This window comes from Oscarella lobularis, chromosome 11 (assembly GCF_947507565.1).
Source record: "Oscarella lobularis chromosome 11, ooOscLobu1.1, whole genome shotgun sequence".
Taxonomy (NCBI): Eukaryota; Metazoa; Porifera; class Homoscleromorpha; order Homosclerophorida; family Oscarellidae; genus Oscarella; species Oscarella lobularis.
In genome coordinates this window covers 2,794,882-2,820,749 of record NC_089185.1, presented here as the reverse complement: position 1 = coordinate 2,820,749, position 25,868 = coordinate 2,794,882, and the positions used below count along the sequence as shown (strand labels likewise).

The 25,868-nt window shown below is 45.9% G+C and overlaps 6 protein-coding genes and 2 long non-coding RNA genes across 17 annotated transcripts; 3 read left to right on the top strand and 5 right to left on the bottom strand.

Moving 5' to 3' along the window:
- The first annotated feature begins 8 nt into the window (after nt 1-8).
- Nucleotides 9-4,532, top strand: LOC136192713 (uncharacterized). 2 transcript variants are annotated; one of them, XM_065981403.1, is made up of 6 exons: nt 9-55; nt 612-1,677; nt 1,726-2,086; nt 2,143-2,242; nt 2,293-4,035; nt 4,085-4,532. In XM_065981403.1, exons 2-6 carry the CDS (start codon nt 612-614, stop codon nt 4,445-4,447), a joined length of 3,633 nt encoding a protein of 1,210 aa, XP_065837475.1. In that variant the 5' UTR covers nt 9-55; the 3' UTR covers nt 4,448-4,532. The 2 variants fall into 2 exon arrangements, with proteins under 2 accessions (XP_065837475.1, XP_065837476.1); XM_065981404.1 differs by having other exon boundaries at nt 15-1,677; nt 2,149-2,242.
- A 143-nt stretch (nt 4,533-4,675) lies between these two features.
- LOC136192714 (uncharacterized) lies at nt 4,676-5,520 on the bottom strand. Its single transcript, XR_010671216.1, has 2 exons — nt 4,918-5,520; nt 4,676-4,869 (listed from the first exon to the last, which is right to left on the bottom strand). It is a non-coding gene; the product is annotated as an uncharacterized lncRNA (long non-coding RNA).
- A 268-nt stretch (nt 5,521-5,788) lies between these two features.
- LOC136193006 (uncharacterized) lies at nt 5,789-6,966 on the top strand. Its single transcript, XR_010671278.1, has 4 exons — nt 5,789-5,985; nt 6,084-6,167; nt 6,240-6,379; nt 6,435-6,966. It is a non-coding gene; the product is annotated as an uncharacterized lncRNA (long non-coding RNA).
- Nucleotides 6,967-7,945: 979 nt separating this feature from the next.
- Nucleotides 7,946-14,280, bottom strand: LOC136192998 (polycystin-1-like protein 2). Its single transcript, XM_065981784.1, has 20 exons — nt 14,151-14,280; nt 13,540-13,944; nt 12,142-13,486; nt 11,841-12,093; nt 11,596-11,791; nt 11,417-11,543; nt 11,237-11,362; nt 11,017-11,181; nt 10,726-10,969; nt 10,481-10,669; nt 10,354-10,427; nt 10,261-10,294; nt 9,993-10,213; nt 9,779-9,936; nt 9,573-9,720; nt 9,384-9,509; nt 9,149-9,326; nt 8,814-9,092; nt 8,568-8,702; nt 7,946-8,506 (listed from the first exon to the last, which is right to left on the bottom strand). Exons 1-20 carry the CDS (start codon nt 14,236-14,238, stop codon nt 8,027-8,029), a joined length of 4,971 nt encoding a protein of 1,656 aa, XP_065837856.1. The 5' UTR covers nt 14,239-14,280; the 3' UTR covers nt 7,946-8,026.
- A 528-nt stretch (nt 14,281-14,808) lies between these two features.
- On the bottom strand, nt 14,809-16,623 carry LOC136193001 (brevican core protein-like). Of its 2 annotated transcripts, XM_065981790.1 has the most exons (4): nt 16,515-16,623; nt 15,961-16,425; nt 15,470-15,901; nt 14,809-15,415 (listed from the first exon to the last, which is right to left on the bottom strand). In XM_065981790.1, the coding sequence occupies exons 2-4, from the start codon at nt 16,043-16,045 to the stop codon at nt 14,913-14,915; spliced, it is 1,020 nt and encodes a 339-aa protein (XP_065837862.1). In that variant the 5' UTR covers nt 16,046-16,425; nt 16,515-16,623; the 3' UTR covers nt 14,809-14,912. The 2 variants fall into 2 exon arrangements, with proteins under 2 accessions (XP_065837862.1, XP_065837861.1); XM_065981789.1 differs by having other exon boundaries at nt 15,961-16,591.
- Nucleotides 16,230-21,660, top strand: LOC136192999 (death-associated protein kinase 1-like). Of its 2 annotated transcripts, none has more exons than XM_065981786.1 (17): nt 16,230-16,440; nt 16,503-17,060; nt 17,116-17,271; nt 17,328-17,411; nt 17,463-17,561; nt 17,713-17,805; nt 17,864-17,956; nt 18,009-18,125; nt 18,182-18,274; nt 18,336-18,446; nt 18,495-18,653; nt 18,963-19,055; nt 19,109-19,219; nt 19,289-19,369; nt 19,425-20,057; nt 20,111-20,305; nt 20,360-21,660. In XM_065981786.1, exons 2-17 carry the CDS (start codon nt 16,659-16,661, stop codon nt 21,512-21,514), a joined length of 3,675 nt encoding a protein of 1,224 aa, XP_065837858.1. In that variant the 5' UTR covers nt 16,230-16,440; nt 16,503-16,658; the 3' UTR covers nt 21,515-21,660. The 2 variants fall into 2 exon arrangements, with proteins under 2 accessions (XP_065837858.1, XP_065837857.1); XM_065981785.1 differs by having other exon boundaries at nt 17,861-17,956.
- On the bottom strand, nt 21,454-23,333 carry LOC136193002 (uncharacterized). Of its 7 annotated transcripts, none has more exons than XR_010671266.1 (6): nt 23,274-23,326; nt 23,052-23,217; nt 22,972-23,007; nt 22,780-22,920; nt 22,177-22,587; nt 21,454-22,116 (listed from the first exon to the last, which is right to left on the bottom strand). XR_010671266.1 is itself a non-coding variant. In XM_065981793.1 (6 exons), the coding sequence occupies exons 2-6, from the start codon at nt 23,092-23,094 to the stop codon at nt 22,019-22,021; spliced, it is 726 nt and encodes a 241-aa protein (XP_065837865.1). In that variant the 5' UTR covers nt 23,095-23,217; nt 23,274-23,317; the 3' UTR covers nt 21,454-22,018. The 7 variants fall into 7 exon arrangements, 4 of the variants coding, with proteins under 4 accessions (XP_065837865.1, XP_065837866.1, XP_065837863.1 ...); XM_065981793.1 differs by having other exon boundaries at nt 22,972-23,025; nt 23,073-23,217; nt 23,274-23,317; XM_065981794.1 differs by having other exon boundaries at nt 23,073-23,217; nt 23,274-23,316.
- A 462-nt stretch (nt 23,334-23,795) lies between these two features.
- On the bottom strand, nt 23,796-25,424 carry LOC136193000 (uncharacterized). The gene is made up of 3 exons (XM_065981787.1): nt 25,283-25,424; nt 24,790-25,221; nt 23,796-24,735 (listed from the first exon to the last, which is right to left on the bottom strand). Exons 1-3 carry the CDS (start codon nt 25,365-25,367, stop codon nt 24,002-24,004), a joined length of 1,251 nt encoding a protein of 416 aa, XP_065837859.1. The 5' UTR covers nt 25,368-25,424; the 3' UTR covers nt 23,796-24,001.
- Between the last annotated feature and the right edge of the window lie 444 nt (nt 25,425-25,868).

The following is a 25,868-nucleotide window of genomic DNA, read 5'->3' as shown; positions in this document are numbered from 1 at the left end:
ATTACGTCGCTTCCGCGAAGAGCAAATCACCCGAAAAGGAAGGCAAGGAAGGCAGGTAGGACCATAGATGTTAGGACCGGTCAAAGCCCTCGAGCGCGTCCCGTGCTCGTAACTTACGTTGTCACCGTCGCGCGAAAACGTCGTGTATACAAACTTCCGCCCGAAGAAGTACAGTACGTGCCAATCCACTCTGGATCGACGAAGGCGCCAGTTGAGAGAGTAGACTATCTTCAAAAAGAAGTTATGGCGCTGTCTTGACCACGTGGATGCTAACCAGAGCTTCCAACGTGCAGAGAGATCTCCTTCATCGACATCAAGTCTACATTGTCATAGATATGGTTCCGCATACGCTACAAGTACAGGTTGAGTGTTGATTCTCCAACGCTCTGTCTAGCAATCGTCTCCACGTACGGCGCGTGGAGAATTATACGTCGTTGTTCCGACCACTGGCACGCAAAAGCGTCGACCCACGTGTGGTTTCTGGCATGCGGACGCGTGAGCGCGCTTGCGCTCGGTGAGCTGAACACGTATCGAAAGTGATTGCAAGATTTCCCCCGTCTTTCCCCGCGTCTCTCTCATTGTTCTACTGCGTTCACAGTTGGTGGTTCTAGATGACGCCCCTCCTTTCTGACGCTGCTCTTCGTCGGCTGGACGCTTTCTTGAAGAACGTTCCAGACGAATTCTGCAGAAGTCTCACAATGTCTAATTATTCGCGCATTAGGGAACAAATGGAAATAGACAGCGGCGCTGAGTCGCGCGACGATCCGTCAAGGAATCGGCTATGGTACTCATTCGAAGGTTTCTTTCTTGGCTGCAAGGGCATGTTGAAGGAAGTGAGGTCGAGTGACCGCAAGGTGAAAGAAAGCTTTTTGTTAGCGCTGCACTTGTATCGACCTGATCTCCTCCAATCAATCGGTGCCACATTACCGCAAGAAGTTTCTCTTGCTGCAAAGGACGAATATGTTCAGTTGGGCGGTTTCAATTACCGAAAACATGCTTTGGGTCCCCGTCTCAACAAGTTCTTAGATAAAATGCTGCTAGAGAAGTCGCGCATTGGCATGGTTTTCATTGGAAGACATGTTTTGACTTTCATTGATCAATTATTTACCATTCCTCACTGGGATAAAGTTCGTCCGTACTCTTTTCGAAACGAGGCCAAAGATTCTTCGTCGTCTTTATTTGACCCTACGGTGTATGGTTCTGTTGAAGTTTTTGGTGTGTCCGTTGCTAACGGATTTAGAGAAGCAACTCTTGCGTTTGCAGGGAGAACTGACAAAGCTGGTTTTCGCCAAGCAGCTCTTGCCTGCTTTGAGAAGATGAAGAAGCTGGCTGGAGTGCAGTTTGACGTAGTTGCGTTTCTTGAAGAGGACCGTTCTCTGAAACAGTATAGAAGTTTCTTCAAAGTTCTAGCTGAAGAGTTTGGAAACGACGTTTTACAACGGTGTTGTTTCGGAAGGGACCCTAGTAGTGCGGATAGGGGGTTTATTGTGTGGCCCAGGCTTGATGCTGATGACAAACTTGAAACTGCCGACGAGGAAAGAATTCAAGCAGTCGCCACATTTGAAATGTTTCGGTTTTTCTGGCATCCTTTTACCAACGTCTTACACGTGACAATATTTTGGCGACTTGGATTTTGGATTGGAGTTTTGGAAATCTGTGCATCACAAGTTTTCACAGGTAATTTTCTAAAACTAACAAAGGGCAATGTCAGGAACTTTTGGCTAGTTTCAGATATGCCGTTACTGAGGCGAAATTGTGATCCTGCGACGATCTATGCGGAAGCTGTCATCGCGGGAAGTGTTGTCGTGAACAGATGCCGCGTTCTAGTTGTGGGCAAAGACGGATCAGGAAAATCATGCCTCGTTGATTCGCTTCTTTACAAGCTTTTTCAGGCAGACCGACCTAGCACTATTGGGGCGGCTGTCAGCCTAGCCGTTACATCCACCCACAGATGGGAGCAAGTAGAGTCAAAAGACGCCCAGCATCTGGAGGGCTACATTGCTGACGGTTTGGCTAGAACCGATCAGCAATGCTTGGCCGCTTCTAGCCAGCTGTCTGAAGATGAAACCCCTTTTGAAAATCTAAGGTACTACTACTATAGTCGTTGACGTTTGCAATTCTCTGACTTTGTTCTAATCGCAGCATTAGGAAAGTGGGTGGTTTTGCAGGAAGAGAATCTTTTTCGGGCCAAAGCAAGTCGAACCAGACAGATTCAGGCTCTGCGTCCAAGGCTGAGTGCAAAGTAACTGAGATCTACCTGTTTGGGAAACCATGTATTTATTTTATTTACAGGACACTGCAGAGGCGACTTTCACTGCAAAGATAAAAAGCATAAAGACGCAGCAGACGAAGCTGCTTTGCCATCCTCACGAAGAACGAGAGCGCTGTTCTCGTTTATATGGCGCAAGCCAAAACACTAAGCACATATGGGATTTAGGAGGTCAAGAAGCATATCTGACGATGCACACGGCACTAATGCCCGACGATGCAAAGCATATGGCTGCAGTCTACATAATTGTTTCTGACATCAGCAGGCCGCTACATGACCCAGCTCAATCGTTGTTCAGGAACAAAGACGGATCAATCACTGATCTCACATCAGAGCTTGGCCGTTCAATTGAAACGAACGCCGATTTTCCTCGCCGTTGGCTCACAGCTATTGAAATTGCACATCCCACATCGAAATCGAAGCCGAAAGGCTATTTCGGTGAAAACAAGGGCGTCGACTATCCGCCGGTTTTTTCCGTCTTCACTCACGCTGACGTCGTTAAAGGACGAGATGCATTCGTGAAGGAGCAGTGCAAAGCGTTTGCAGAAATCGTCGAGGCAAGAAATTACGTGAGTCACGTTATTCTGCCCGATGCAGACGCAGGTAATCTTGTCTACCTGGTGGACAACACCAAATCAGGCCGATGCGAGTCGATTCAAGCAATTCAACGTGAAATAGACGACATGTCAATTGCCTACTGGAAAAACCAAAGTCCCATGCCTCTGCGTTGGCTTGTTCTTGAGCGCGTGCTCGTAACGTGGAAAGATGAAAAAATTATCGCTGTCAGCAAAATCATCGCCATCGCCCAGCACGCGTGCAAAATTCCCTCTGAGGAAGAAGCTTTCGTGGCGCTCAAATTTCTGCACCATCTTGGCGTCATATTTTTTTTCTGGAAGGTTGAAGCTCTCGCAGATCGCGTCTTCGTTGATCCTGAGTGGCTTGTCAAGACACTCGCTTCGTTTGTCACGGCGAGAAGGCCTCCCGTGCCAAAGCTGTTTCCCGCCTGGAAAGAGTGCTGCGCCACTGGAAAAATGTCTCTTGACCTCGCGGTGTGGCTCTTAGCCGCAGCTGGAGTAAATAGATCTGACCAAACGTCCGTTTTTCACGTCTTGCAGATGCTTGACGTTGCCTACCTCGATGCCACTTCTATTGACATCGAACCCACGTTGTTCGTTCCGTGTAAAATACGAGTCGAAGCAAGGGGCTCTCCTATGTGGTTCGATTACAATCCCGATCGGTTTCTTCCTCCCCCTCTCATAATCATCGCCAAAAACGTCTCGGCGATTCCTGAGCAGCTCTATTTTCGCTTGGTCACTCGTTGCCTTCGAAATTACCCCACTCAGCCAATACTGAGCCGCAATCAATGCGTCTTTCATCTTGGCGGAAACGTGCAGCTGGAGCTGTTGTTTCACGGTAAAGGCGAATTTATTGTCGCTACGCTGAACGTCGTCGCTCCGCCCGACGCTTCGCCAACGGTGATCAACTTCAAAGCGTCGTCATTCCACGCCTTTCTTCTTTATCATCTCAACGAAGCGAAGCAGTTGGGAATGAAGGGTTTGGACTACAGCATATGCTGCCAACTAGGTATGACACTGGGAGACCGTACAAATTGGGTATGCATTGATGAATATGACCCGGCGAAGTCGTTTCACGATCAAGTCCTCGTTGACCGATCTCGTTGCGGAGTGAGTTCACATTTTGTCTCGCACATGGATAAGTGGTTTAGTGACAAGAAGCAAAAAGTCGTCACTGGTGCTTTGCTAGAGGTATTCAGATCAAAATTGATCATTGATTTGTTCCAATTATTTCATTTAGGATGTCAATACAAAGGTGGCGGATCGCCATCTAAGAGCTGTCTATCTAAAAATCAAGGAATTTTGGCAGAGAGTTGCCCGGTTTTTGGGACCCGTTGAATTGCGTGAATATGAAATTGAGTCTTTGAAGAGGGAAGAGAGGCTCGCCGAAGAGCAGTCCATTAAAATGCTGCAGCTGTGGTTGCGTAAGCAACGCGGCAACGCAGTGCTCTCGGACTTGGTTTCTGGGCTGATTCGTGCTGACCTCAAAGAGGTAGCTGAAGAGGAGTTTGGAAACCTTGTTGTGGTGAAGTGCAGCGATCGAATGTCACTTCGTAACGCTGAAACGGTAAAGCTTCACGATCGATGGTGCACGCTGTTGTAATTCTGTGTGATTGTTCCCTGTATCTTTTTCTAAGCCTCCTATAGCTAACTTATGTCTGAAATCGAAATCTCGGGCTTCTATCTCAGTTACGAGCGAATTTCTTTTGTCAAATCGCGTGAAATGAACGTCCAACGCTTTCCTTTACGTTCCACATCGATCAATACGGTCATTAGATAGCAGGATGAGCGAGAATTGAGTCTGGGAGAATACGCGACGGCCAAGCAAACGTTCGAGTTGCAGACACTTTATTTTCAAGTACACACACGTGATTTTACAGTACAATCATGCAGAGAAATCTCATCTAACGTGTTCACTGTACTTTTTCTCGTCGATCGCTCTTCCGGGCCTTCACGAATCAATCGTTTTTCGTTCTCTTCGTCGTCGATCTTTTCCTCTTCTGTCTTCGTCCTTGAGCGCGCGACCTAGAAAAAAAGACCTATTAGTTACTGTCAATTAATCGTTGTACGTACCTTTTTCTAATGCGTCCGTATTAGCGCAACCCAGGCTACACCACGTGCAAAGCGATGACTCCCTTCCAAAAAGTGAGGGCGAGTTGCGACCTCATAGGCCACCCCACCAGTACCCGCCTGGACGCTGAAACGGCCCCTTATACCGAATCCCCGGCGCGCTGGTATCAAACCCTTCGGTATGTCGAAATGAGAAGAACCGGGGCTTGAGGAGTGGAGAGCGGCTGACCACCGTTTGTAGGAGTCAACAGAAAAGACGGTGCAATGCCCAGATCGAATTCTCCTGAGCCAGATCATCCGCAATCTAATCGTGCCAGTTGGTGAGATAAGTGCCGGCAACCAGACCGCTTGCGACACCCCCTCCGAGCCGTGCCCACTCTGCCTAACGCAGGCCGTGCTCGTTTGGCAACAATAAGACATATAAGCGATCTTTATGCTCAGTGCGTGAACCGAGGCCGAAGCCCCCCATCGCCCTGCTTAGAGGCTCCGGCACGGGATTAATCCGTGGGCCACGCTGATCCGACGATCCAGACTGCCTTTTGTCAAAGCTCCCGAGCCAGTCCGTCAAGGATGAGACGCAGATTGCTCCGCGCCGCACCCACCCTAAGCCGCAACTGAAGGAGAATCGGTGTGCGCTTCGCTTTTGAACGCCGTAGGCCCCACCCAGCGCGTTCATTGGTTCGTTGCGGTCACGTGGGTCTTGTCTAGCGCTCTCGTTGGCTCCTTCGATTAGGTGCGAATTTTCAATACCGTTAGACTCCGGAAGTTACATCATAATCGTAGTCAGCATTTCTATTTTTGGCAGGAAATGATGCAAGATTTCACGCTTCGATCTCAAGATGGCGTACAATGCCTCGTGGTCGCCGTCCCTTCTTTTTCACGGTTTCATCTTACATTTCGCGTCGATTATCGCAGATCGCCTTTTCGCCGACGCTGTCGTCGAACGCCCGGACATCGAGGGACAAACACGTGATCCAAAGAAGAACGAAGCGTCGCGTAGACGAAGAAATCGACCGTTTTCGACGACGATGACGGCGTGGGAGCCGACAACGAATGCAAAATACGGCGTCGGTAAGCGTACGGGCGATCGGGAGCCCGTTTTTCGCGACGAAAAAGACGATCCCTTCACCCGGACATCGCCGATCACATCCGTCTCTCTTTTTTTGCAGTGATCTACAACTACGAAGCGCGAAGCGATCGAAAACTCACGCTCAAGAGCGGCGAAACCGTGCAAATATTGGAACAGTGCGGCGGTAGGCTTTGTGTTCCCCAAAGGGGGCCTCACTCAATTTTCTCCTTCTCTCTCTTTGTTCTCTCTTTGTTAGGATGGTATCGCGGCTGGAGTTGGTCGTTCTAGTGAAGTTTGAAGCGTTTTGCGAATTTACGATCGTCATGGCAACCGATTTGGGCAATTTTTCCATCGTCTTTCATTCATTTGAAAAGCCGTGTCACTTGGAAAATCCCGGTAACTAAGGGAGAGAGGGAGATGAAAGAATATTTATGGCAACCTACCTTTTCAGGGCAACCATGACGAAAAAAGTCAGCAAGTATTTATCCTAGAAGCTCTCGCGTCACAAGGCAGATGAAGTCGGCACTTTCACCGTCAAGTCTGGCCTGGGAAAAGCCAGTCAGCACTTCGGTATCATCACGTCAGTCATTCGTTTCCAACGACAGGCATCGTTCGGCTTTCCAGGCAATCGTATCTCTTCTCCTAGCGACGATTGAACAAAAAGGAGCCTTTATCGACGTCAAAGACCCACGGAGGCAAGGAGCAGCACAAGCGAGAATTGGGGCCTCCGAGATCATTGGATTGATGCAAGCTGAAGCGTCGAAGTCAACCAGCAAGAGAACGTTGACTGCTTGTTTTTTTTGTACTGTACGTAGAATTTGCGTGCGCGGTCTGTAGAGGGTCCTGAGCACGACCCCCGCGAGAAACTGCTCTCACCGGGGTCCTGGACAAGACCCCCATAAACAAAAAAACTGTCCGCAAGAAACAATAGAGATAGAAGATATTATTTTATTAAATAAACCCGGAAATAAACCGGAAGTAGCTCAAGAACAAAAACAAGCGTCCTCTCGGCGTCTCTAGGTGAAGGGCCCTTCACCCAGGCCCTCTTTCGGGGAGACAGTGACCCATCTGTCCCGGGGGTGCCTTTATATACCAAGGCACAGGTGGACCGCTATTGTACCCACCGCGTCTTGCCCAAGTGGGGTAGCAGTTTATCACTCATGCCACGGGAGTAGGGGATTGAATCCCCTGCGTTTTTGCCGCGTTTAACCTCTCTGGCTCGAGTTGTGCCGGTTTTATTTAGTCACCTCGGGGCCCGGAGGTGAATGGCGACATCGGAAAGCTCTTCATCTGCCTCGTCGGTATGTCCATACTAAAGAAGAAAGAGGGATTTAGACATAGGATCAGCCTTACGTTTCATCTGCAGCAGGACTCGGCTTTGCTCCAAAAATAAGAACGTTTTACTCTGAAATATACAATGTGCCTCGTCTATAGACGGCAGACTTTAGCATTGCTCCATATGTTGACTCCTGCCACGAACAGACAAAAGTATTCATTTGAAGATCTTGATGATGACGTCGACGTCTCACCAAGCGAATTGATTTCTAATAGATAGGTGAAGGCAAAGTAGAGTACAGCTCCATTATACAGAGAAATAGCAGACAAAGAGCTAAATTAAATAATGAATAGATTTTTATATTGATCTAGGCGATTGTTCACTTGGATATCGTGCTAGGGTCAAACTGATCAGATTGGAAAAACGTGCGTCGAGGAGGCCTTCACGGTGAAACTGGATGGAAATGCAAAGATGCATCTCCGTTATTGAGCAACGAAGAGGCTCCACAATGGGTTTCTAGTCTATAGAACGCGCATTCTTGAAGCTCGCGCTTCGTTCCGTCTACTTGCCTCCTTTTGCGATCGCTACGACGCGAATTGGGGCAAAGGTGCGCTGTGCGACGTCGCTCGTGCCACTGGGGATAAGCAGGGGCAAGCAGAGGCTTCGGAGATCGCCTGCATCGATCGTGAAGCGTTAGGACAATGCATTAGTGGGTTAGATAGGTCACGTGTACATATATCGATAGAAACAGTGGCAATTTTTGTCAGCTAGTCTAAGCTTTGAGCCAAATCAACCATTTGCTCCATTTTTGCATCCAATTCATCAAAGTGATGATCTTCATCGTAGTCGATACTAGTACCAACAAGTCGCAATGCCATACGATGAAAACTTTTCCGCGAAAATTTGATTTTTCTACTAGGTTGCTTGGCATTTTCTTTTCGTTTTGCTGATCCCGAGAATCCTAATGTCAGCTTCAAACTCCGCCACATGTAATCGATTACTTCGAAGTCGTTCTTTTGCTGCTCGATCGCGGAGCAAGTTTCGTGAAATCCAAGGGTCAGAATCGCAACGAGAGTACTGAGCAGGATGAATGTCGTCGTAAGCGTATAGCAGACAAACACGACCGTGCTTAGTGTCCCATTTCCGCCTTCCATCCAGCTGCCAAACAAAAAGAAACCGAGAGAAGCTTCAAAAAGAGTAGTAAACGAATGCGACAGAGATTGAAATCCAGAGCTGTTGTAGAGCGTCTACAGAAGATGTAAATAAACTTATTCTACGTGCATATTATATTATAAGACGATGCTTTACCAATGCCGCGAGAAAAGTGAAGGCAGTTAGGGACAAGGCGAAAATTGACAAGAAGGAACACACTTCGAGAAAGGTTCGTCGAAGTACGTCGCTTAGCATCGTCAATTTTCGATTGAATCTGAGCAATTTGAGAACCTATAAAAGATGACGACGTTTACACCCACAGGTTTTACATAAAAGGCAAATTGATTAAATAATAATTGATTTAGCTACGACACTGCAAAGGGTTTCGTATTGCTTACCTACCTTTATAATAGCCAAAAAGACTAGAATAGCAGTTACTTGCTGCGCCACTTCTCCGAATCCAACTGCCGAAAAGAAATTGACTCCTCGCTTTTGTCTTCGTTTCAGCAACGAGTTTATGGTCACAGTTCGGTAGATGTCAATAGCGAGAATCGAATACGACAGGCACAAAACGACGAAATCAAACCAAGACCAAACCTGCGCGAAAATCGACCACGAACGCTTTCGAATCTCTTTTAGCAGACTATACGTCATTGCCAAAGTGTACAATCCAAAAAGGATCTGCGAATATGTAAGGTATAGACAGCCACACTCTCCCCCGGCCATACGCTTCTTACCTCCATAGCTAATTTAAAGTAATCGGTTGGCGTAACGTATCGAATGAGTCCTACGGTTTTGATCTCGATTTCCGGAAAGAGTCCTCCAGACGCCAAGAATTCCACGACAAACTGAACCGTTTGAAATAGATTGACGTTGGCGTTGTAGAGAGAGAACTCGAAGAAAACGGCACGTGTTCTAAAGAAAAGCACCTACTTCTTGGGGGTCCCAAATGATTTCTCAATTAACGCCTACTGCCTGTCTATCCACAGGGTGTCTTCGAGATGCGCTAGCACCGCTCTCGCTTCACTCTTATTCTCTCCTAGAGAATGTATGTATCCACTTGCCGGGTATCGACTGTGAATTCCGGAAAATCCCCACCTATACACGCAAACGTATATAGGTATAAATAAATACAGTTCATTGAGTGTTAACTAAAGATACCCATTTAGGTTCATCTCATGTTTCCAATGGGTGTTGTCAGTGCCCTCGACGGTCTTGTTAGAAACGTGGCCCCAGCGAATATCAAAGCTTCGTTTCTCCCAATTCGAGGCCGAGTAACAGGGACCGTACCCCGAAATATGACAAGAACCTCAATTTATTAAAAAAAGAGTTTTAAAATTCATCATTTTTTCAGAGTGCAAACATACTTTCTGCTGCCCGAACTTGACGAATTTGCGCGCCAGCCAGTCGTAGACCCAAGTCGCCTCTAACGAAATTTGCATCGTGTTTTTCGCCGTTGTAAAATTCATCAAAAAATAGAGCGTCGACGAAACTGTTCTTCGCCCAGTCAAACATATCTGCTGTTCTGGAAGACGAAGAAGAAATTAATCAATTAAATATCGTACATTTGTCTTCACTTACCTTTGAATGCTTCTAAACTTCTTAGCCCCAAAGGCGTCTTTTGTTGTGTGAGACATGTTTTTAGCTAGACTGTTGCTGTCGGCCAACGAAATCCAAAGTGCAATCCACAAGAAAAGGAGATACATTCCAATTTCGTAAATAGTCGACATCATGTGCTTGCGCTTTTGGAGCTGTTCGAGCGCGGAAGCCTTTTCAATTTCTGATAATCTTCTGACACTCGCCTAAGAACAGGTGTAGTACATAGACTAGAATAAATGTTTTTAATTACTTCGACGCCATGTGTTTCTTTCTTCAACGATTGCCTATATGCATGCGTCAAAATAAACCATCATTTTTACTATTTCGAGAGAGAACAACGTACTCAATTTCTGCATCATTTTGCAAATAGTCGAAGTGTTTGAATAAGACGGCGAAAACAACGGCGATGAGAAGAACCTGGAGACAATACAGTCTCATTCGTATAACGTGCATATAGGCCAAATCAAAACCTTCAATGGCTCCACCACGAAAATAGACTGAAGCCAAGATAGAAGCATTGTGACGACCCATTTTTCCGCCTGCGCCCTTCCGAACGACTGACCGTAAATAAGAACAATCACGCAGGCAACCGCCGTTGTCGCAAAGCACCCAATGTACGCCACGTAGACGAAGTAGAAGGGCAACTGGCAGCCGGACTTCTGGAAAAAAAATTATTAGTATATGTGACGGCATAGTCGCGGAACTGTCAAAATACTTGAGAATTATTATTATTAGTCTTTCGTTTGGCTTTTCGAAAGAATAATAGCCACATTACGTTGATAGGAAAAGTCAAGACGACTGACATGAGACTGATGCCGATTTGACTGTAGGAGAAACTAATCAGGCCCAAATTGAAGTCCGGAGGACTCTTCGGTGCACTGCGAAACCACATGGCATTGGTAACCATGAAGCTCATCAGAAGGCTCAGACACACCGTTATTCTTTGAACGCGCGTGAAGCTGTACGCCGAGCATTTGAAACAAGAAATAGAATTTTTTTTATTTACCTGCTGTAGAGCGGCTTCTGAACGAGAGATAACCAAATATGCCCATCTGAAAAACCCGAGTGTCTCTGAGCGTAGAAAACGGAGCTGAAATCCTTTTGCTCTTCCGTTGTCGCCGCTGAGATTTCAGCAATAAGAAGGCCTGTGTTGGACTCGAGCGAAAGCCAACTATAGACGCAAGCAGATCGATGACACTACTAACATAATTAATCTTAGTATATACTTGTTATTTAAGAATAAGAATTTTTGATCTGTGCCGTGCTTCTGTACGACGACGCGCATCAATTTCCACGACGGCGATTTTCCGACATTGTCGTGCCAAATTTCGATCTTCGCTATGTTGTCAAGACTATAAAAGAAAGGGAATTTCGCATTTGGCACTCTACGAAAAAACGTCACGAACGCTTGATCAGTCGCCACGAGAAAAATGTCGTGCGAATTTCGACGAAAAGCGCCCTCGCGATAGAGAAAGCGCTCGAACGAAGCTCCGCTTTCGTCGTATAGCCTGATGCCCACATTGGCCGTCGTTCCTACGAAGAAAATACATTGGATAGTTGGGACAGAACGCTGTTGCTAGTTCACCTGAATTTAGAGATGCCGAAGTGAAAACAGATATCTGGTATTTGTATTCTCCGTCTGGCCCACAAAAGGACAGCTGACTTGCGTAACGAAAATCGCGCACGTCGGCGCGACGAGCGAAAATGACGGCCAAAACATATAAGAACAGAACAACAAGTATCGTCGCCAAGGCAACCGGATTTTGAGCAATATTTAAGTTCTATTAGAAATAGAAGATAAATTCATATTTTCTAAGTCACGTGACTTACAGCCAATAGCGAAAAATCGAGCTTATTCGGTGCAGGAAATAGATCGGACCCGAAGAAGGACAGATGGTTGCAGAGACATATTGTAGTATCGAACGTACTGTCGACAGACGGTCTGCAACCTTGACTGGTGTACTGTAGCTCGGTCTCATTCCAGAATAAGCAAGACGTGATAAACACTTCGAACGACACATTGACGGGCCGAGAGTTCGTATTGCGAAACACGAGATACTGTTTAGCCGTCTTGTCTATATTCCTATAGAGAAAAAGCATCGAAAAGAGAACGTTAGTATGCACGAATTACCTTCCAGTGTAAAACAACTTAGAACTATTGACAGATGAATTGAGAGATAAGGACACTTTTAGAGAGGTCAAGTCGGCCATCTTCAACGGCGGTTTTCCAGAAAGATGCTCGATAAAGTAAACGTCAATTGTCCTATTGACATTTTCCGGCACCCAAAAGAACTGCACCGTAAAAGCATCGCTCTCAGTCATCTGCGTTAAATTGACAGAGTAGGACGTCACATTCTCGGCTGGAGCAGTAATAGTAGTACGGTTCGAAGACACAGTCGGTTGACGCGGCCACGTAATAGCAAATTCGTTCTCGGGCGCTAAATTCCTCGCCGTCAAAATCGCCACATTGCCGTCCGGACTCATCCGTCTCAGCGTCAGTCCAACGAGTTCCGACCCGACGCCGCGACCGTTGGGACGACTCGCGACGAACGGATCGTTCCGAACGATTATAAAAGTCGAAAAGATAACGGCTCCGCTTCCGCCAAGCCCCGCTAAAATGCCGTCGAGAGACGTAAAGCCGAGGCTCTTGATAGTCGTTGCTTCAGGCGGTATACTCGTGTTTGAATTATAAGCGGCAATAACGGAAGCGAAATTTGAAGCAGCTCCTCCACGTCCCGTCGATTCGTAGGTGATTGTTTCTCCGACTTTCAAGGTACTGGCAGCGATAGCGTATATACGTTCTATCGAGCGAAGAATGCTCGTCGCTGCAGGATTTTCGTTTGGTAAGCCGGCTTGGCCAGTTAAGTCCGCTCCGATTTTCGTTGCTAGGGACGCGGACTCATTAGCGAGAGAAAAGTTGACGCTTTGATTTTCCAAAAAGCTTGCAAAATGATCCAAGGCACTAGACGCGCCTTGCAGAAGCGTTACGCTGTTTGCAAAAGACCGAGCACCCGACACGTAGTCGGATAAATTCTGTGCGGTATCCAACGCACATTTTACGTTAGTGCAATTGGGCAGAAAGACATTTACATCTTCCGGTGAGACCGGTATGCGAGTAGTAGTGAAAGTGGGAGTAGTGGAAGTGGGAACTGGTGTAGATCGTACTACTACTGATGTAGATGACAGAAAAGATGACGTCATCGGTGGCAAAAGAGTAGGCAAAGGTGTAAAATGCACTACTGACGTAGGTGACAGAAAAGATGACGTCATCACCGATGACGTAATAGTATTCACGTTATAAGGCGGATCAGACGTCGTCAATGTAGTCGTCGTCGGCGAAGACGTTGATGACGTCGTCGGCGAAGACGTTGATGCAGTCGTCGGGACAGCACTTGCACAGCTCAGCGTTTGAAGAGAAGCGGAAAACGGGGTCTCCGAGCAGAAAGTCGTCGATCGACTCGTCGCACCTTCATGCGCTAAATAGTACACGTTGCAGAAAATGCGTACTCATCGCGCTCGTCGTTCATACTTTCACTACCGCAGATAACAACTTCGTCGAGCGCCAGGCGCGGAAGCAACGACGACGAAGAATTGGAGCAGCGAATAGCGACGCTGCGCGTGTAGTCGACACTGTAATCGATAACGTCCAAGAAGAGAAAAGTTTTAAACGCTTTATACGCTCCTTTCAGTCGACAAGCGTCGTCGTAAAATAGAACGCTATACGAGGAGCAATCCGTCGGAAGTTGTTGCGTGAAGATGGTGATTTGGCTTATATTCGAAATGCTGCGTAGAACGACTTCCCAGAAGGGAAACGCTTCCCTCTTAGTCTGAGCCGATCGTGAAAGGTCGTCGACTATTGCCTTCTGAGCCGACGTAGCATTACTAGCCGACGTGCTTTGCTTAGCCGTTCCATTCAATGCCAAATTGCTTGAACCTAAGAACAAAGCACTCAGAGAGTAAAGTATGCACGTACTGTGTTATACATTCTACATATATGTTCCTTATGTATACCTAACGTCTCCAATAACTAGACAAGGTGCGGAATGCTTGAATAGCATAGCAATAACGCAGTTAGTCCGCGTGGGGAGAACGAGCGCAGAGAAGGCTTTATAACTCTTTCAGAGCTATCGCATCTCTTACCTTGACCTTGACATTGACTCCTTGAGAATCGCAGAGAATTGAAGAGAAGAGAAGCTATGATGAGAAACGACGCCGTTGAGAGAGCCATGGTCTTCGTCTCGTAGCGTAAAATGCGTCAGTAGCAGCGCAATGACACCTTTAAACGGGTTCAGAGTGCATGCAACCACGCCCTCGCGAGAGGAAATCCTCAAATTTAGACCGCCTCTGAGAACGGCATACTTTCATAACAAAGACAATCAGATTTGACCAGATATGACGTTCACGGACTTTATAGAAGTCACCATGTGGAATCTCACCAAGCTTGAATTGCCAGACCATTCTTGATCCGGATATATGTCTCTTGCACTCTAGACTAGTAGAGTGGCATAAATGCTTGCGTACATCCCAATTGCGGTAACCAACCGCTGCTAAAACCGTTGCTAACGGAAGAGATATTTTTATCGAATTAGAATCTAACGGAAAACGCTACGAGAGAACGGATTAGAACTGCATGGTCGACGGAGAAAAGTAATCCGCTCTCACTCTCAAATGACGGAGACGCGGAAGCAGGTCAGCGCGTCGTCTGACTCGTCGTTCGCTTCTCGAGCATGCGGAAGCCTCACTCTCGCACACGTGACACATTGACAAATAAGTTTTCAAAGCGGGCTCGAATGCCAAGTGCACAGATTCTACATATATTTCAAAGCTGCCATTTTCAAATACAGGCATGGATTATACGTGCACGCAATTTGATTGAATCAGTCACGAAGAAAACGTGCTTGGCTACTGGCACACTTTGCAAATAAATGGACGAGGAACTCTGCAATCTTTGTTGTTCCACTTTGCATTAGCCAGTGTTTCAGTGCAGTTTTCACGAGGAAGATTATTGGGTTCTTTATTGTTCCATTTTGTAAAGGTAGCAGGCGATCCGTCAGACCAGGCAAACGTTTCAGTGTAAAGGTCGTTGAAACCGATCCAGATAAAATTACCAGTTGTAAAATTTTTAACAAAATCATATTCGCCTTGACTAGAAATCGATGCCAAATCGCCTCCGTGCGCCTGACAAACGTCTCGAGCCCTTCCCCACGGTAAAGCACCTGGAAAATACGCGTAGCAACATTCTGTATAACCCAGAGAACAAGATCCCGCGGGAACACTTTGATAGGAAAGAGATCTAGTAGAATTCGGCTCAAGACATGTACAGTTGCAGCTCGCGTAATTGGCTAAAGGCTCTGTCGGAGTGCCATCAGAACAGATCATTCTTCTGTTCATCGGTACCTTCTGGGCTGCAATGAAAATGCTTAGATTATTTTTAAACGGAATCTCAGCTAATCACCTACCATCGACTCCACACAGAGTGATCTCTCCAAATGTTATCACTCGAGGAGTTAAATTATCAACAAGGCGAATGGCGACACTGCGTGCTTCCACTCCCTGAGTATCCACCCTCCACACACCACTGTCAACAGGCTCTTCGACGAAGTAATGCGTCATCACTAGTACACAGCTCTCGTTGTAGAGTAAGACCATGAAATCGCTTGGTAGGTCAGGACAACAATCCGTTCGTTCGTTGATAATGATGGAGTATATTATGGAAGTACTCGGTAAAACGACTTCCCAGAAAGGAAAGAGCTCTTGCTTCGTTAGAACGACTGAACGGCCGTTTAGGCTAAAATTGCTTCCGCCGTCAATTCCCTTTTGAGCCGCCGTCGTAGTCTCGTTTTCTGTCGAACTCTGCTTGGCAATACTGCCCAGAGCTAAATTGCGGTAACCTAAGGCATTGACTATTCGAGCAACGTTCAATCGCCTTTATTTCGGAGCTCGTTTATACCCTGTGAACATGTTGCAGCTTCGGAGAGCCAGGAGGCGTAGAAGAACAGGAGAGATATGAGCAGGAACAGCGCTGAGATCCTCATTCTCTTCGAATCTCTTGTTCAGTCTGCGCAAATTGCGCTTCAGCAACAGGTAAAAGGTACGTGTAAGCTAGGGGACGGACTTCCTTGGCAATGACCTGCTAATAGCACAGGCGTAAACTGGGTTATTTCTGGCAACGTTAGAGACCACATTCTATTTATGTTTTTGCAGAGTCCCAAGAATGAAGGAGCAAATCAATTTCATGACTCCAATGGTAACCTCCCACAACTGACGACTTTCGTGATTGAACAAATCCGAGGTGTGCATAGTAATGAAAGTTGTGGCACTGTGATATTATATAGCTTTTGTGTCGAGTGGTGAGATTTACCTGCTTGTTATGAAACTATCGACACGGGCACCTTGGCTGCTTCAAAACCGTTTCCTACGAGGGAATACTGTATATCTTACATAGGACGGATAATTTGTTTGCAGTAATTGCCAAACTTTACTGCCTTTTAGACGGGAACTGACCGCATTGGGATCGTGTGACGTCGCGCTTCTCCGCACACAAAGAACAAACACAAACGGACTTGATCATGCTCTTCCAACGCCGCCGATAACGCCGTCAACACAAACAAAGTAGGAACACGTGATTGAACTATCCGGGCTCGAGAGATGTCTGTGGACTACGAGTTCGAGGAGTCCGTGGAGTCCCTAGAGTCCCTGGACTCAGTGGAGGACTACAGCGACGTTGTCTCGGGCATTCATGCGGGGCCGGAGCGCAAGCGGGAGGCATACGACACTTGCGAAAGCGTTCCAGAAAACGCCGACTTCGATAATCTCACAGAATCAGACTCTTCTGACGACGAGAGGCAAGCTACTCCTGAGGAAAGTTCCCAGCCGCTGGCACCGTCTCAGTCTGACGTTTTGGAACTATTGTGTGACTTCTGGGACGCCATGAAGAACGGCAATTGCCGCGAAGCGATGAAAATTCTTTCGAGGACAACTTTTGGGACCCTCGCCTTGAAAGAGCGGAAGAGAATGAAAATCGAGGATTCAAATGGGAAATTTGTTCTGGTTTGACGCTCGTTTATTGTTTGATTTCTTCGAATGGGTTGGGATCTTTCTCTAGGGTGATTGGTCCGTTCTCTGTCTTGCAGTCTTTAGAGAGAGCATCGAAATTGTGCAAGTGCTGATAGAAAAGTACAATTTGAGAGTATCGGTGAACACGTCTGTACGCGTAATTCATTGTGAATCCGAGCTCTTCTTCAATTTTCACGGCCCAACAGTAAATTTTTTGAAAAGTTTTACTTAGGTCAAATCTGTGATCTTGTGCGTGACTAGGACTTCACAGCGCTGGATGTTGCTTGTGCTCTTGGAAGTGAACCGCTTGTTGACATTCTTTTATGTCATTTAGAAGGAATCAAGGTCTGATTAAATTGATGTTTTAGTTTAGCCTTATAGTAACGTTTTCTGCAGTCATTTACCAAGCCTCTTTGTTGGTGTTTGGCAAATGGACATGAGGCTATTGCCTGGAAGGTGGCTAGAGTTGCCAAGGCTGCATACGTTTATAGCTTGGTATGCACAATATTGAAGCAGTCGCTACAGCTTCAGCGGAGTAAAAGCTAAATGTGCACTGAACTTTAACACCCTTAATTTTGTTAAATAATTTTCTGAGATTGAAGTTGTTGCTTGGCAGAGAAACTGGGTTTAGTGATATTTTTATTAGAGTCAGTGCTTTGACTATGCCTGTTGTGGAGGAATGAAAATGGTGAATCTTTTTATTGAGATCTTTGGCAGACCACAGCTAGCCTCTGAGAGTGTGCGTATGACCTCTTGCTTTAGACAAAGAGTTATGATCAACTGATAATTTATAGCAGATTTTGTGGGCTGTGTATGGTGTACATCGTAAGGTCGTTGATTTTCTGGTCAGAGAATTTCAGCTAAATTTTTCAACCTGTAGAAATGTCTTTGTAAGAAAGTATGTCTTGACGCTGTTCAGTTGACGTACTTTGAATTTATTAGAAAGAAAATGCTATTCACTATTTGTGTTGCTCTCATCGAAAGACAGAGCCAGAGAGGATTTCTTTACTCAAATATCTAATGAGAACCGGAGAGCTTTCTCTTGATGAAACAGATTCGGTACCGCTCTGTCATTTTTGACTGTACTGAAGTCTATGATGTATATCCATGTGTAGTCTGATAATACACCCCTCGCATCAGCTTGTTTGGAGAAAAACTTTAAATTGGCCAAAGTTTTAGTAGACATGGGAGCAAATTTACAATTGGAGGCAAGAAGACGAAATTTTTCTTCACTCTGTGTTGTTTTGTTTCACTTTATTTCTTTTATAGACAAGCTCCCTTGTTCAAGAAGCTGTGCTTCGAGACGATTGTCATGTTGCACCAGGAATGGCAAAACTCCGATTAACTATTTCAAAATGGCCTTTTATTTCAGCGCTCTACGTAGGGGATTTTAGCGTGTCAATTTACGAATTAAGAATCTGATTCTAGGACCACGTTCAACATCGATCTTGCTTCGACTCTTTTGTTTTAGAGAAAGTCATTGTTCCTGAAACGACTTGCAGTTTACACTGGGCGTGTTGGCAAGGCACTGAAAAATCACTAAAGGTTTTGCTTGAAGGAGGAGCAAATATTGAAGAACGTGATATAGTAAGTTTACTTAATCACTTTAGTAGAGTAACAACGTTTTCACAGGTGCTATTTAGATAGGCTTTGTTAGTGCAATGTAGGATCATTATGAGCTTTTTTGTAAAGGAATCTACTAATAACGCTGACGAGACAGAGCCTGTCTTAAATTTTTCCACTGCTGCTTCTTTTTCTAATGAAGTTGTAATGACTAATATTAATGTAGGAGATTATTCTTAGAGCTAAAACGAAGAAAGGGCTTAGACTCCCGTAAAGACTTACATGCATGTCGACAGGGTTTGTTTCTTCAATACTAAACGCTGAACACTTTAGGAACGAAGGACTCCAGTCTTCTACTGTTCCAACTTGGCGAACCTTCAATTTCTTGTTAGTAAGTGCAGTGCTGACATCGAAACTATTGATAATGTAAATTAAACTGTTCGCGAATTTTGATTTTTTAGTACACGTATTTTTTCTAGGATGGACGGAGTTTGCTTCACGCATGCGCCACGAATTATTTCCTCGATGAGTGCACTGAAATGCTCAAATACCTGATCGCGCAAGGTCTTTCGGCTGACGAGCCTGTAAAGGTGAAATCGAAATTTCATGACGTTATTGTTATTGCTTTATGCTACTTTAATTTTTTGTATGAATTGAAGAACGTCTGCGACGTGACAGACTGTCGTTTGCCTTACGAAGTAGCTGATTTTGAACCAAGAGTTTTTCTTCACTCTGAATACGTACAATACCGCTACTCATAAGCCACAAAAGCCTACATAAGCCTTACGTGTCTAGGTCAAGAAAATTCACTCTCACCTTGACAAAGAAAAGGTCAAGCCAGGTTGGGTTCAGTTCAGCTTTGTGGGCAGACCCGGAGCAGGCAAAACAACTCTTGCGAATTCTCTCCGCTTCGAATCAAAGTTCATTGAACCTGACGAGAGAACGGCAGGAGTGGAAGTTCACAACGCAAAAGTTGGCGGTGTCGGCCTGTCGTCTCTGTGGGATTTCGGCGGCCAGCTTTCGTTCCGGGTCGCTCATGCAATTTTCTTCAACTATTCGCTCTCTGTCTTTGTTCTGGTCGTTGATCTGTTTCACGAAAGCGGCGCAACAAAAACGAAAGAAGAAATTTACGACGAGGCCGTGGAATCCCTGGCATTTGTCAAGTCAGCTCGTAAAATCATTTTGATGAAATCCGGTAAGGTGACCCTGATCACCGTTGGAAACAAGAGAACGGGCGACCGGGAAGAGGACGATATCTCTATCTCTCCGTGTGATGAATTGAAGTGGGCCATCGAGGATGCTATTGAAGCCTTTCGCGGCGTCTTTGAAAGCGCTGCTGTTGTAGAATTGGACTGCAAAAAGCCGAATTCTGTCTCAATGACTAAGCTTCGTGATCAGATGAAGAAAATTCGAGAAAACTGTATCGAGGTTCGCCTAAGATAGTATTCTGTTCATTGCAATGAGTTTTTGTTACCATTCAGAATGCTGACCTAGTTCCCAAAGTGTGTGAACATGTGAAGTTCCTCATCTTTACGAAGTTGAACCAGAGGCCTGTCGCCACTCAGCTCCTGAACGAAAAGGAGTTTGAAGCATTGCTCACCGACTGTCTGCAGCGACCGCTTCCAAAAGAAGTGTCTGTTGCAAGGCTGGCTGCTTATTTGCACGACACTGGTGCCGTAAGTTCATAAAGCTGTCGAATTTGGACTGTCACAGATCATGATCTTTTCTAGATTGTCCATTTCTCCGATCTTCAATTGGTCTGTCTTCGTCCATCAGTATTGGTCACCAATCTGATTGGCCCTCTCCTGTCGGCTCCTAACGTTTTTCCTATCAGTGCTGTCACCGCAACTTCGGGGGGTAAAGCTACAAAGGCTCAAATGCAAAAGGCACTGCATCGTTTTAAAGAAAAGCAGGAGTCGGAGGGAAACATTGCCGCGACGTTCGCTATCGATGAAGCAATCAGAGTGATGCTTGATCTTGGATTGTGCTGCAAAGTTCAAGGCAAAGAAGACGTCTACTACGTTCCGTCTCTGATTGAAGAGTCGAAACCAAGCGCAGCGTGGGAAAAGAAGTCGGAACTGTCATTCTATCGAGGTCGTCGTTATCGAGTGGTCAACGAGACAACCGACATCGTTCCTCCACCGGTGTTCTCTATTTTCCAAAGTAGATGTTCAGATTTATCCGGCTATCGTCTTCTGCTGTGGAAAGACGCCTTGAAGTTACAGTCTGACGGTGGCACCGATATTACGGAGTGCCTCATTGAGATAACCGGTGCGAGAAAATCGATCGATGTTCTCGTCCGTTGCCGTGAAGGAGATGAAAGAGCAGCCGAGAGTATGTATGCTAAAGTGAAGCAAGTCGTGAAGGATGTTCACGACGAAAGAGTTCCTGGTACGCCTATGGACTGGTGCTATCTATCAAGTGAGGATTTGCGTGATCATAAAGAGAACGTGGCCGTCTACAAGATCAAGCCAGCCATTGAAAGCAAACGTCTAAATGATCGAGTTCTAGCTGAGCAAAGTAGGGGCGGCAGCTTTCCCACGTGTCAAGTAAAAGATTTGCTATTTCCTGTTACCAGAGAAGGGGAGGAAAGTACACGGTTTCCAGATGACGGGAATAAGGTCTGCAATCCGCTCATAAAGGCCGTTGCTTCCGTTGGTCGGATTGAGTGGGAGAGCATTTGCTGCGACTTACTCGACATCTGTGACTTGGAGGATATTAAACGAGCAAGTAATCAAAGTAGGGTGTGCCTACAAAAAGTTCTCAATTTGTGGGTGATCAGACGCGGGCAGCGTGCAACCGTTGGCAGGCTTCTGAAGGCATGTGAAAGGTCAAAAATTAGCAGAAGTTTTATTGAAAAAGGGTATGAAGACTTTGTCGATTAGGTATTTTAGCCTCCTTTCTGTGTATAAAGAACAAAAACGTTTGTCGATTGAATGTTACGTTTTTGCATGCTCGTATACGGGCATTTGCTCTTGATAGTCGTTGCTTCAGTATACTCGTGTTGGAATTATAAGCGGCAATAACGGAAGCGAAATTTGAAGCAGCTCCTCCACGTCCCGTCGATTCGTAGGTGATTGGTTTTTGTCCGACTTTCAAGGTACTGGCAGCGATAGCGTATATACGTTCGATTGAGCGAAGAATGTTCGTCGCTGCAGGATTTTCGTTTGGTAAGCCGGCTTGGCCAGTTAAGTCCGCTCCGATTTTCGTTGCTAGGGACGCGGACTTATTAGCGAGAGAAAAGTTGACGCTTTGAATGGAATTTTCAAAAAAGCCTGCAAAATGATCTAAGGCACTAGACGCGCCTTGCAGAAGCGTTACGTTGTTTGCAAACGGCCGAGCACCCGACACGTAGTCGGATAATTTCTGTGCGGTATCCAACGCACATTTTACGTTAGTGCAATTAGGCAGAAATTCATTCTCCGATACACGGAAAACGACGTCCCCGAGCAGAAAGTCGTCAACCGACTCGCCGCACCTCCATTCGCTAAATAACACAGGTTGCAGAAAATCATGATGCGTACTCATCGCGCTCGTCGTTTCATACTTTCACTACCGCAGATAACAACTTCGTTGAGCGTCAGGCGCGGAAGCAACGACGACGAAGTATTGGAGCAGCGAATAGCGACGCTGCGCGTGTAGTTGACACTGTAATCGACGCGGAACTCTAACAGCTCGCGAAGAAAAATTACAGGTTTAGACGCCCCTTTCAGTCGACAAGCGTCGTCGTAAAATAGAACGCTATACGAGGAGCAATCCGGCAAAAGTTGATCAATGAAGATGGTGATTTGGCTTATATTCGAAATGCTGCGTAGAACGACTTCCCAAAAGGGAAACGCTTCTCTTTTGGTCTGACTCTCAGCGGCCCATGTGTCGCCGTCTATTGCCTTTTGAGCTGGCGTAGCATTACTAGCCGACGTGCTTTGCCTAGCCGCTCCATTTGCAGCCAAATTGGAACCTAAGAAAGAGTAGAAATATGCACGTACTGTGATATACATTCTACATATGTTCCTTATACCCTATGTACATAATAACGTCTCCGATATAGCTAGCCACGGTGCGGAATGTTTGATTAGCATAGCAATGACGCAGTTATTCCGCGTGGGGAGAACGAGCGCAGAGAACTCTTTCAGAGCCAACGTATTTTTACCTTGACCTGATGGACATTGACTCCTTGAGAACTGCAGAGAATCGAAGAGAAGACAAGTTATGATGAGAAACGACGCCGTTGAGAGAGAGCCATGGTCTTCGTCTCGTAGCGTAAAATGCGTCAGTAGCAGTGCAACGGCACCTATAAACGGGTTCAGAGTGCATGCAACCACGCCCACACGAGAGGAAATACTTAAATTTAGACTGCCAGTGGGAACGGCATACTTTCCTAACAAAGACAATAAGACTTGACCAGATATGACGTTCACGGACTTTATAGATGTGGAATCCCACCGAGTTTGAATTGCCAGAACATTCTTAATTCTTGATCCGGATGTCTCTTGCACTTCACCAGTATTTCCCAATTGCGGTAACCAACCGCTGCTAAAAACGTTGCTAACGGAAGAGATTTTTATCGAATTAGAATCTAACGGAAACACTACGAGAACGGCTTAGAACTGCATGGTCGACGGAGAAAAAGTAATCCGCTCTCACTTTCAAGTGACGGGGACGCGGAACCAGCCTCGCTAGGTCAGCTCGTCGTCTGACTCGTCGTTCGAGCATGCGGAAACCTCACTATCACACACGTGACACATTAACAAATAAGTTTCAAAGCGGGCTCGAATGCCAAGTGCACAGATTCTACATATATTTCAAAGCTGCCATTTTTAAATACAGGCATAGATTATACGTACTGAATCAGTCACGAAGAAAACGTGCTTGCAAATAAATGGACGAGGAGTACATGTACCATGAAATTGACTATGACCATGAAATTGCTTGGAAATTTGTTCAGCTAGTTTTTCAGCTGGTACAAGATCGCAGATGATAGACCAGGCTTCGGCGAACAAAAAGTTTATGAATCAATAGTGTAAATTATTTATGTAGTTCTTCATACTACTCTAGCTCAACATCCCTGCCGTGACTGTATAATATCTTTAGTTTGCCTGTTCTTCTTTTTCCTCTGTTATCCTTTGTTATTAATTTATACAGTAGGGAAGCAATGGAGAATAGCGATCTCAATAGCGAGTTTTTCTGTGCAAGCAGCAGTAGCAGAAACAACAACAACAGCAACAATAACAACAATAACAAATCAACACAAACAACAACGAAAAAGACAAAGACAAAAAATAAAAGCGAAACAAAAACGAAAAACAACACACTGCCACACAAAGCTTCGTCTCTCAGCAGTAAGTCTGAGGTCAGTCTGCAGGATCACGTCACTAGGTCTCTTTCTCAAGTCTCACTTCAATGAAGTCAATGATGTATCGCTCTGGCGGGGCATTGCGGTAGATATCTACATAAACTCCATTGGCTGGTTTCAACACTTTCGAATATTGATGGGAAGCAACTCTATTTACGCCAGAGACGGTTTTTCCTATTCCAAATGCACCAACACCACCGCCAAATTTCACTTGCACTGTATGTAGAGGAGAATAGTTGTTTTGCTCATCACTCTGAAACGTAGTAATAGATGGATTTAAAATCTGTTCACTGAGTCCTTCAGATGCCCACATATATACAGGCGAATTCGATTGATCAGCAATTGTATAGCCTACGGCAGAGCTGTTGTCGGACACGGCGATGGTGAGATCCATGTCCGTAGTCACAGACACGGGATTTCGATGGGACACCGTCGCGGTAACAACGTATCTAGCAGAGTCCTTCAGAACGTTAGGCTCCACTAAGGTTAACCTCATCAATCGATTGTTGTTCGTGCTGCCTGCGTCAAAAGAAATCGACGAACCAGCTGAAAGACTTTCATACAAGCGAATTCTATTGCTATAGCTTATGTTCTTGACGTCATCGGGAGTAATCAGCAAATGGAAGCTGCTGTCTCCTTTTTGTTTCGGATTCGGCTCAGGACATGTACAGGAGCAGCTCGTGTAATGGGCTGAAGGCTCTGTTAGAGTGCCATCAGAACAAATCATTCTACTGTTCATCGGTACCTTCTGGGCTGCAATGAAAATGCTTAGATTATTTGTAAACAGTATCTCAGCTAATCACCTACTATCGACTCCACACAGAGTGATCTCTCCAAATGTTATCGCTCGAGGAGTTAAATTATCAACAAGGCGAATGACGACACTGCGTGCTTCCACTCCCTGAGTATCCACCCTCCACACACCACTGTCAACAGGCTCTTCGACAAAGTAATGCGTCATCACTAGTACACAGTTCTCGTTGTAGAGTAAGACCATGAAATCGCTTGGTAGGTCAGGACAACAATCCGTTCGTTCGTTGATTATGATGGAGTATATTATGGAAGTACTCGGTAAAACGACTTCCCAGAAAGGAAAGAGCTCTTGCTTCGTTAGAACGACTGAACGGCCGTTTAGGCTAAAATCGCTTCCACCGTCAATTCCGTTTTGAGCCGCCGTCGTAGTCTCGTTTTCTGTCGAACTCTGCTTGGCAATACCGTCCAAAGCTAAATTGCGGTAACCTAAGGCATTGACTATTCGAGCAACGTTCAATCGCCTTTATTTCGGAGAGCACGTTTATACCCTGTGAACATGTTGCAGCTTCGGAGAGCCAGGAGGCGTAGAAGAACAGGAGAGATATGAGCAGGAACAGCGCTGAGATCCTCATTCTCTTCGAATCTGTTATTCAGTCTGCGCAAATCGCGCTTCAGCAACAGGTAAAAGGTACGTGTAAGCTAGGGACGGACTTCCTTGGCAATGACGTAAATTGGGTTATTTCTGGCAAAGCTATAGAGACCACATTCTAATTACGGTTTGTCAGAGTTAATAGCTGATTGACGGACTTGATCGTGCTCTTCCAGCCGTGAGGTCGGCAATAACGCCATCAACACAAAGAGCCAATACTTTCTCCAGCTTATCTCCTTGCTCCGCACGCCTAGGCCGAATATAGGGCCTAAGGTTTCATTAGAATATCGTCTGGCTCCGCCGGTAAGCTGTAGTCCAGGCTACGGCACGGCCGTCAACACGTAGAGCAGTAGAGCACGTGATTGAACTATCCGGGCTTGAAGAATGTCCGACTTCGACGTTTTTTCCGTGTGACGGACGACTATGTGGATTTGGAGCGCACGCGGGAGGCATACGACGTTTTTGAAAACGTTCAAAAATGCGT

What these genes read in the sequence shown, in the direction of transcription:
- LOC136193000 (XM_065981787.1), bottom strand. Translation starts at nt 25,367, where the DNA reads ATGAGGATCTCAGCGCTGTTCCTGCTCATATCTCTCCTGTTCTTCTAC. An exon ending in AGCTGCAACATGTTCACAGG is followed by an intron (nt 25,222 to 25,282) that starts GTATAAACGTGC and finishes TCAATGCCTTAG; the next exon opens with GTTACCGCAATTTAGCTTTG. An exon ending in CACTCTGTGTGGAGTCGATA is followed by an intron (nt 24,736 to 24,789) that starts GTAGGTGATTAG and finishes TTTTCATTGCAG; the next exon opens with CCCAGAAGGTACCGATGAAC.
- LOC136193001 (XM_065981790.1), bottom strand. Translation starts at nt 16,045, where the DNA reads ATGAGGATCTCAGCGCTGTTCCTGCTCATATCTCTCCTGTTCTTCTAC. An exon ending in AGCTGCAACATGTTCACAGG is followed by an intron (nt 15,902 to 15,960) that starts GTATAAACGAGC and finishes TCAATGCCTTAG; the next exon opens with GTTACCGCAATTTAGCTCTG. An exon ending in CACTCTGTGTGGAGTCGATG is followed by an intron (nt 15,416 to 15,469) that starts GTAGGTGATTAG and finishes TTTTCATTGCAG; the next exon opens with CCCAGAAGGTACCGATGAAC.
- LOC136192999 (XM_065981785.1), top strand. Translation starts at nt 16,659, where the DNA reads ATGTCTGTGGACTACGAGTTCGAGGAGTCCGTGGAGTCCCTAGAGTCC. An exon ending in CTCTTGATGAAACAGATTCG is followed by an intron (nt 18,126 to 18,181) that starts GTACCGCTCTGT and finishes ATCCATGTGTAG; the next exon opens with TCTGATAATACACCCCTCGC. An exon ending in CGGCTGACGAGCCTGTAAAG is followed by an intron (nt 19,220 to 19,288) that starts GTGAAATCGAAA and finishes TATGAATTGAAG; the next exon opens with AACGTCTGCGACGTGACAGA.
- LOC136192998 (XM_065981784.1), bottom strand. Translation starts at nt 14,238, where the DNA reads ATGGCTCTCTCAACGGCGTCGTTTCTCATCATAGCTTCTCTTCTCTTC. An exon ending in GAGTCAATGTCAAGGTCAAG is followed by an intron (nt 13,945 to 14,150) that starts GTAAGAGATGCG and finishes CTTTGTTCTTAG; the next exon opens with GTTCAAGCAATTTGGCATTG. An exon ending in CTAATAATAATAATTCTCAA is followed by an intron (nt 10,670 to 10,725) that starts GTATTTTGACAG and finishes TTTTTTTTCCAG; the next exon opens with AAGTCCGGCTGCCAGTTGCC.
- LOC136192713 (XM_065981403.1), top strand. Translation starts at nt 612, where the DNA reads ATGACGCCCCTCCTTTCTGACGCTGCTCTTCGTCGGCTGGACGCTTTC. An exon ending in TGCATCACAAGTTTTCACAG is followed by an intron (nt 1,678 to 1,725) that starts GTAATTTTCTAA and finishes ACTTTTGGCTAG; the next exon opens with TTTCAGATATGCCGTTACTG. An exon ending in ACCCCTTTTGAAAATCTAAG is followed by an intron (nt 2,087 to 2,142) that starts GTACTACTACTA and finishes TTCTAATCGCAG; the next exon opens with CATTAGGAAAGTGGGTGGTT.
- LOC136193002 (XM_065981791.1), bottom strand. Translation starts at nt 23,094, where the DNA reads ATGTTCTGGCAATTCAAACTCG. An exon ending in GTTCTGGCAATTCAAACTCG is followed by an intron (nt 23,026 to 23,072) that starts GTGGGATTCCAC and finishes TATCTGGTCAAG; the next exon opens with TCTTATTGTCTTTGTTAGGA. An exon ending in TCAATGTCCATCAGGTCAAG is followed by an intron (nt 22,588 to 22,779) that starts GTAAAAATACGT and finishes ACTCTTTCTTAG; the next exon opens with GTTCCAATTTGGCTGCAAAT.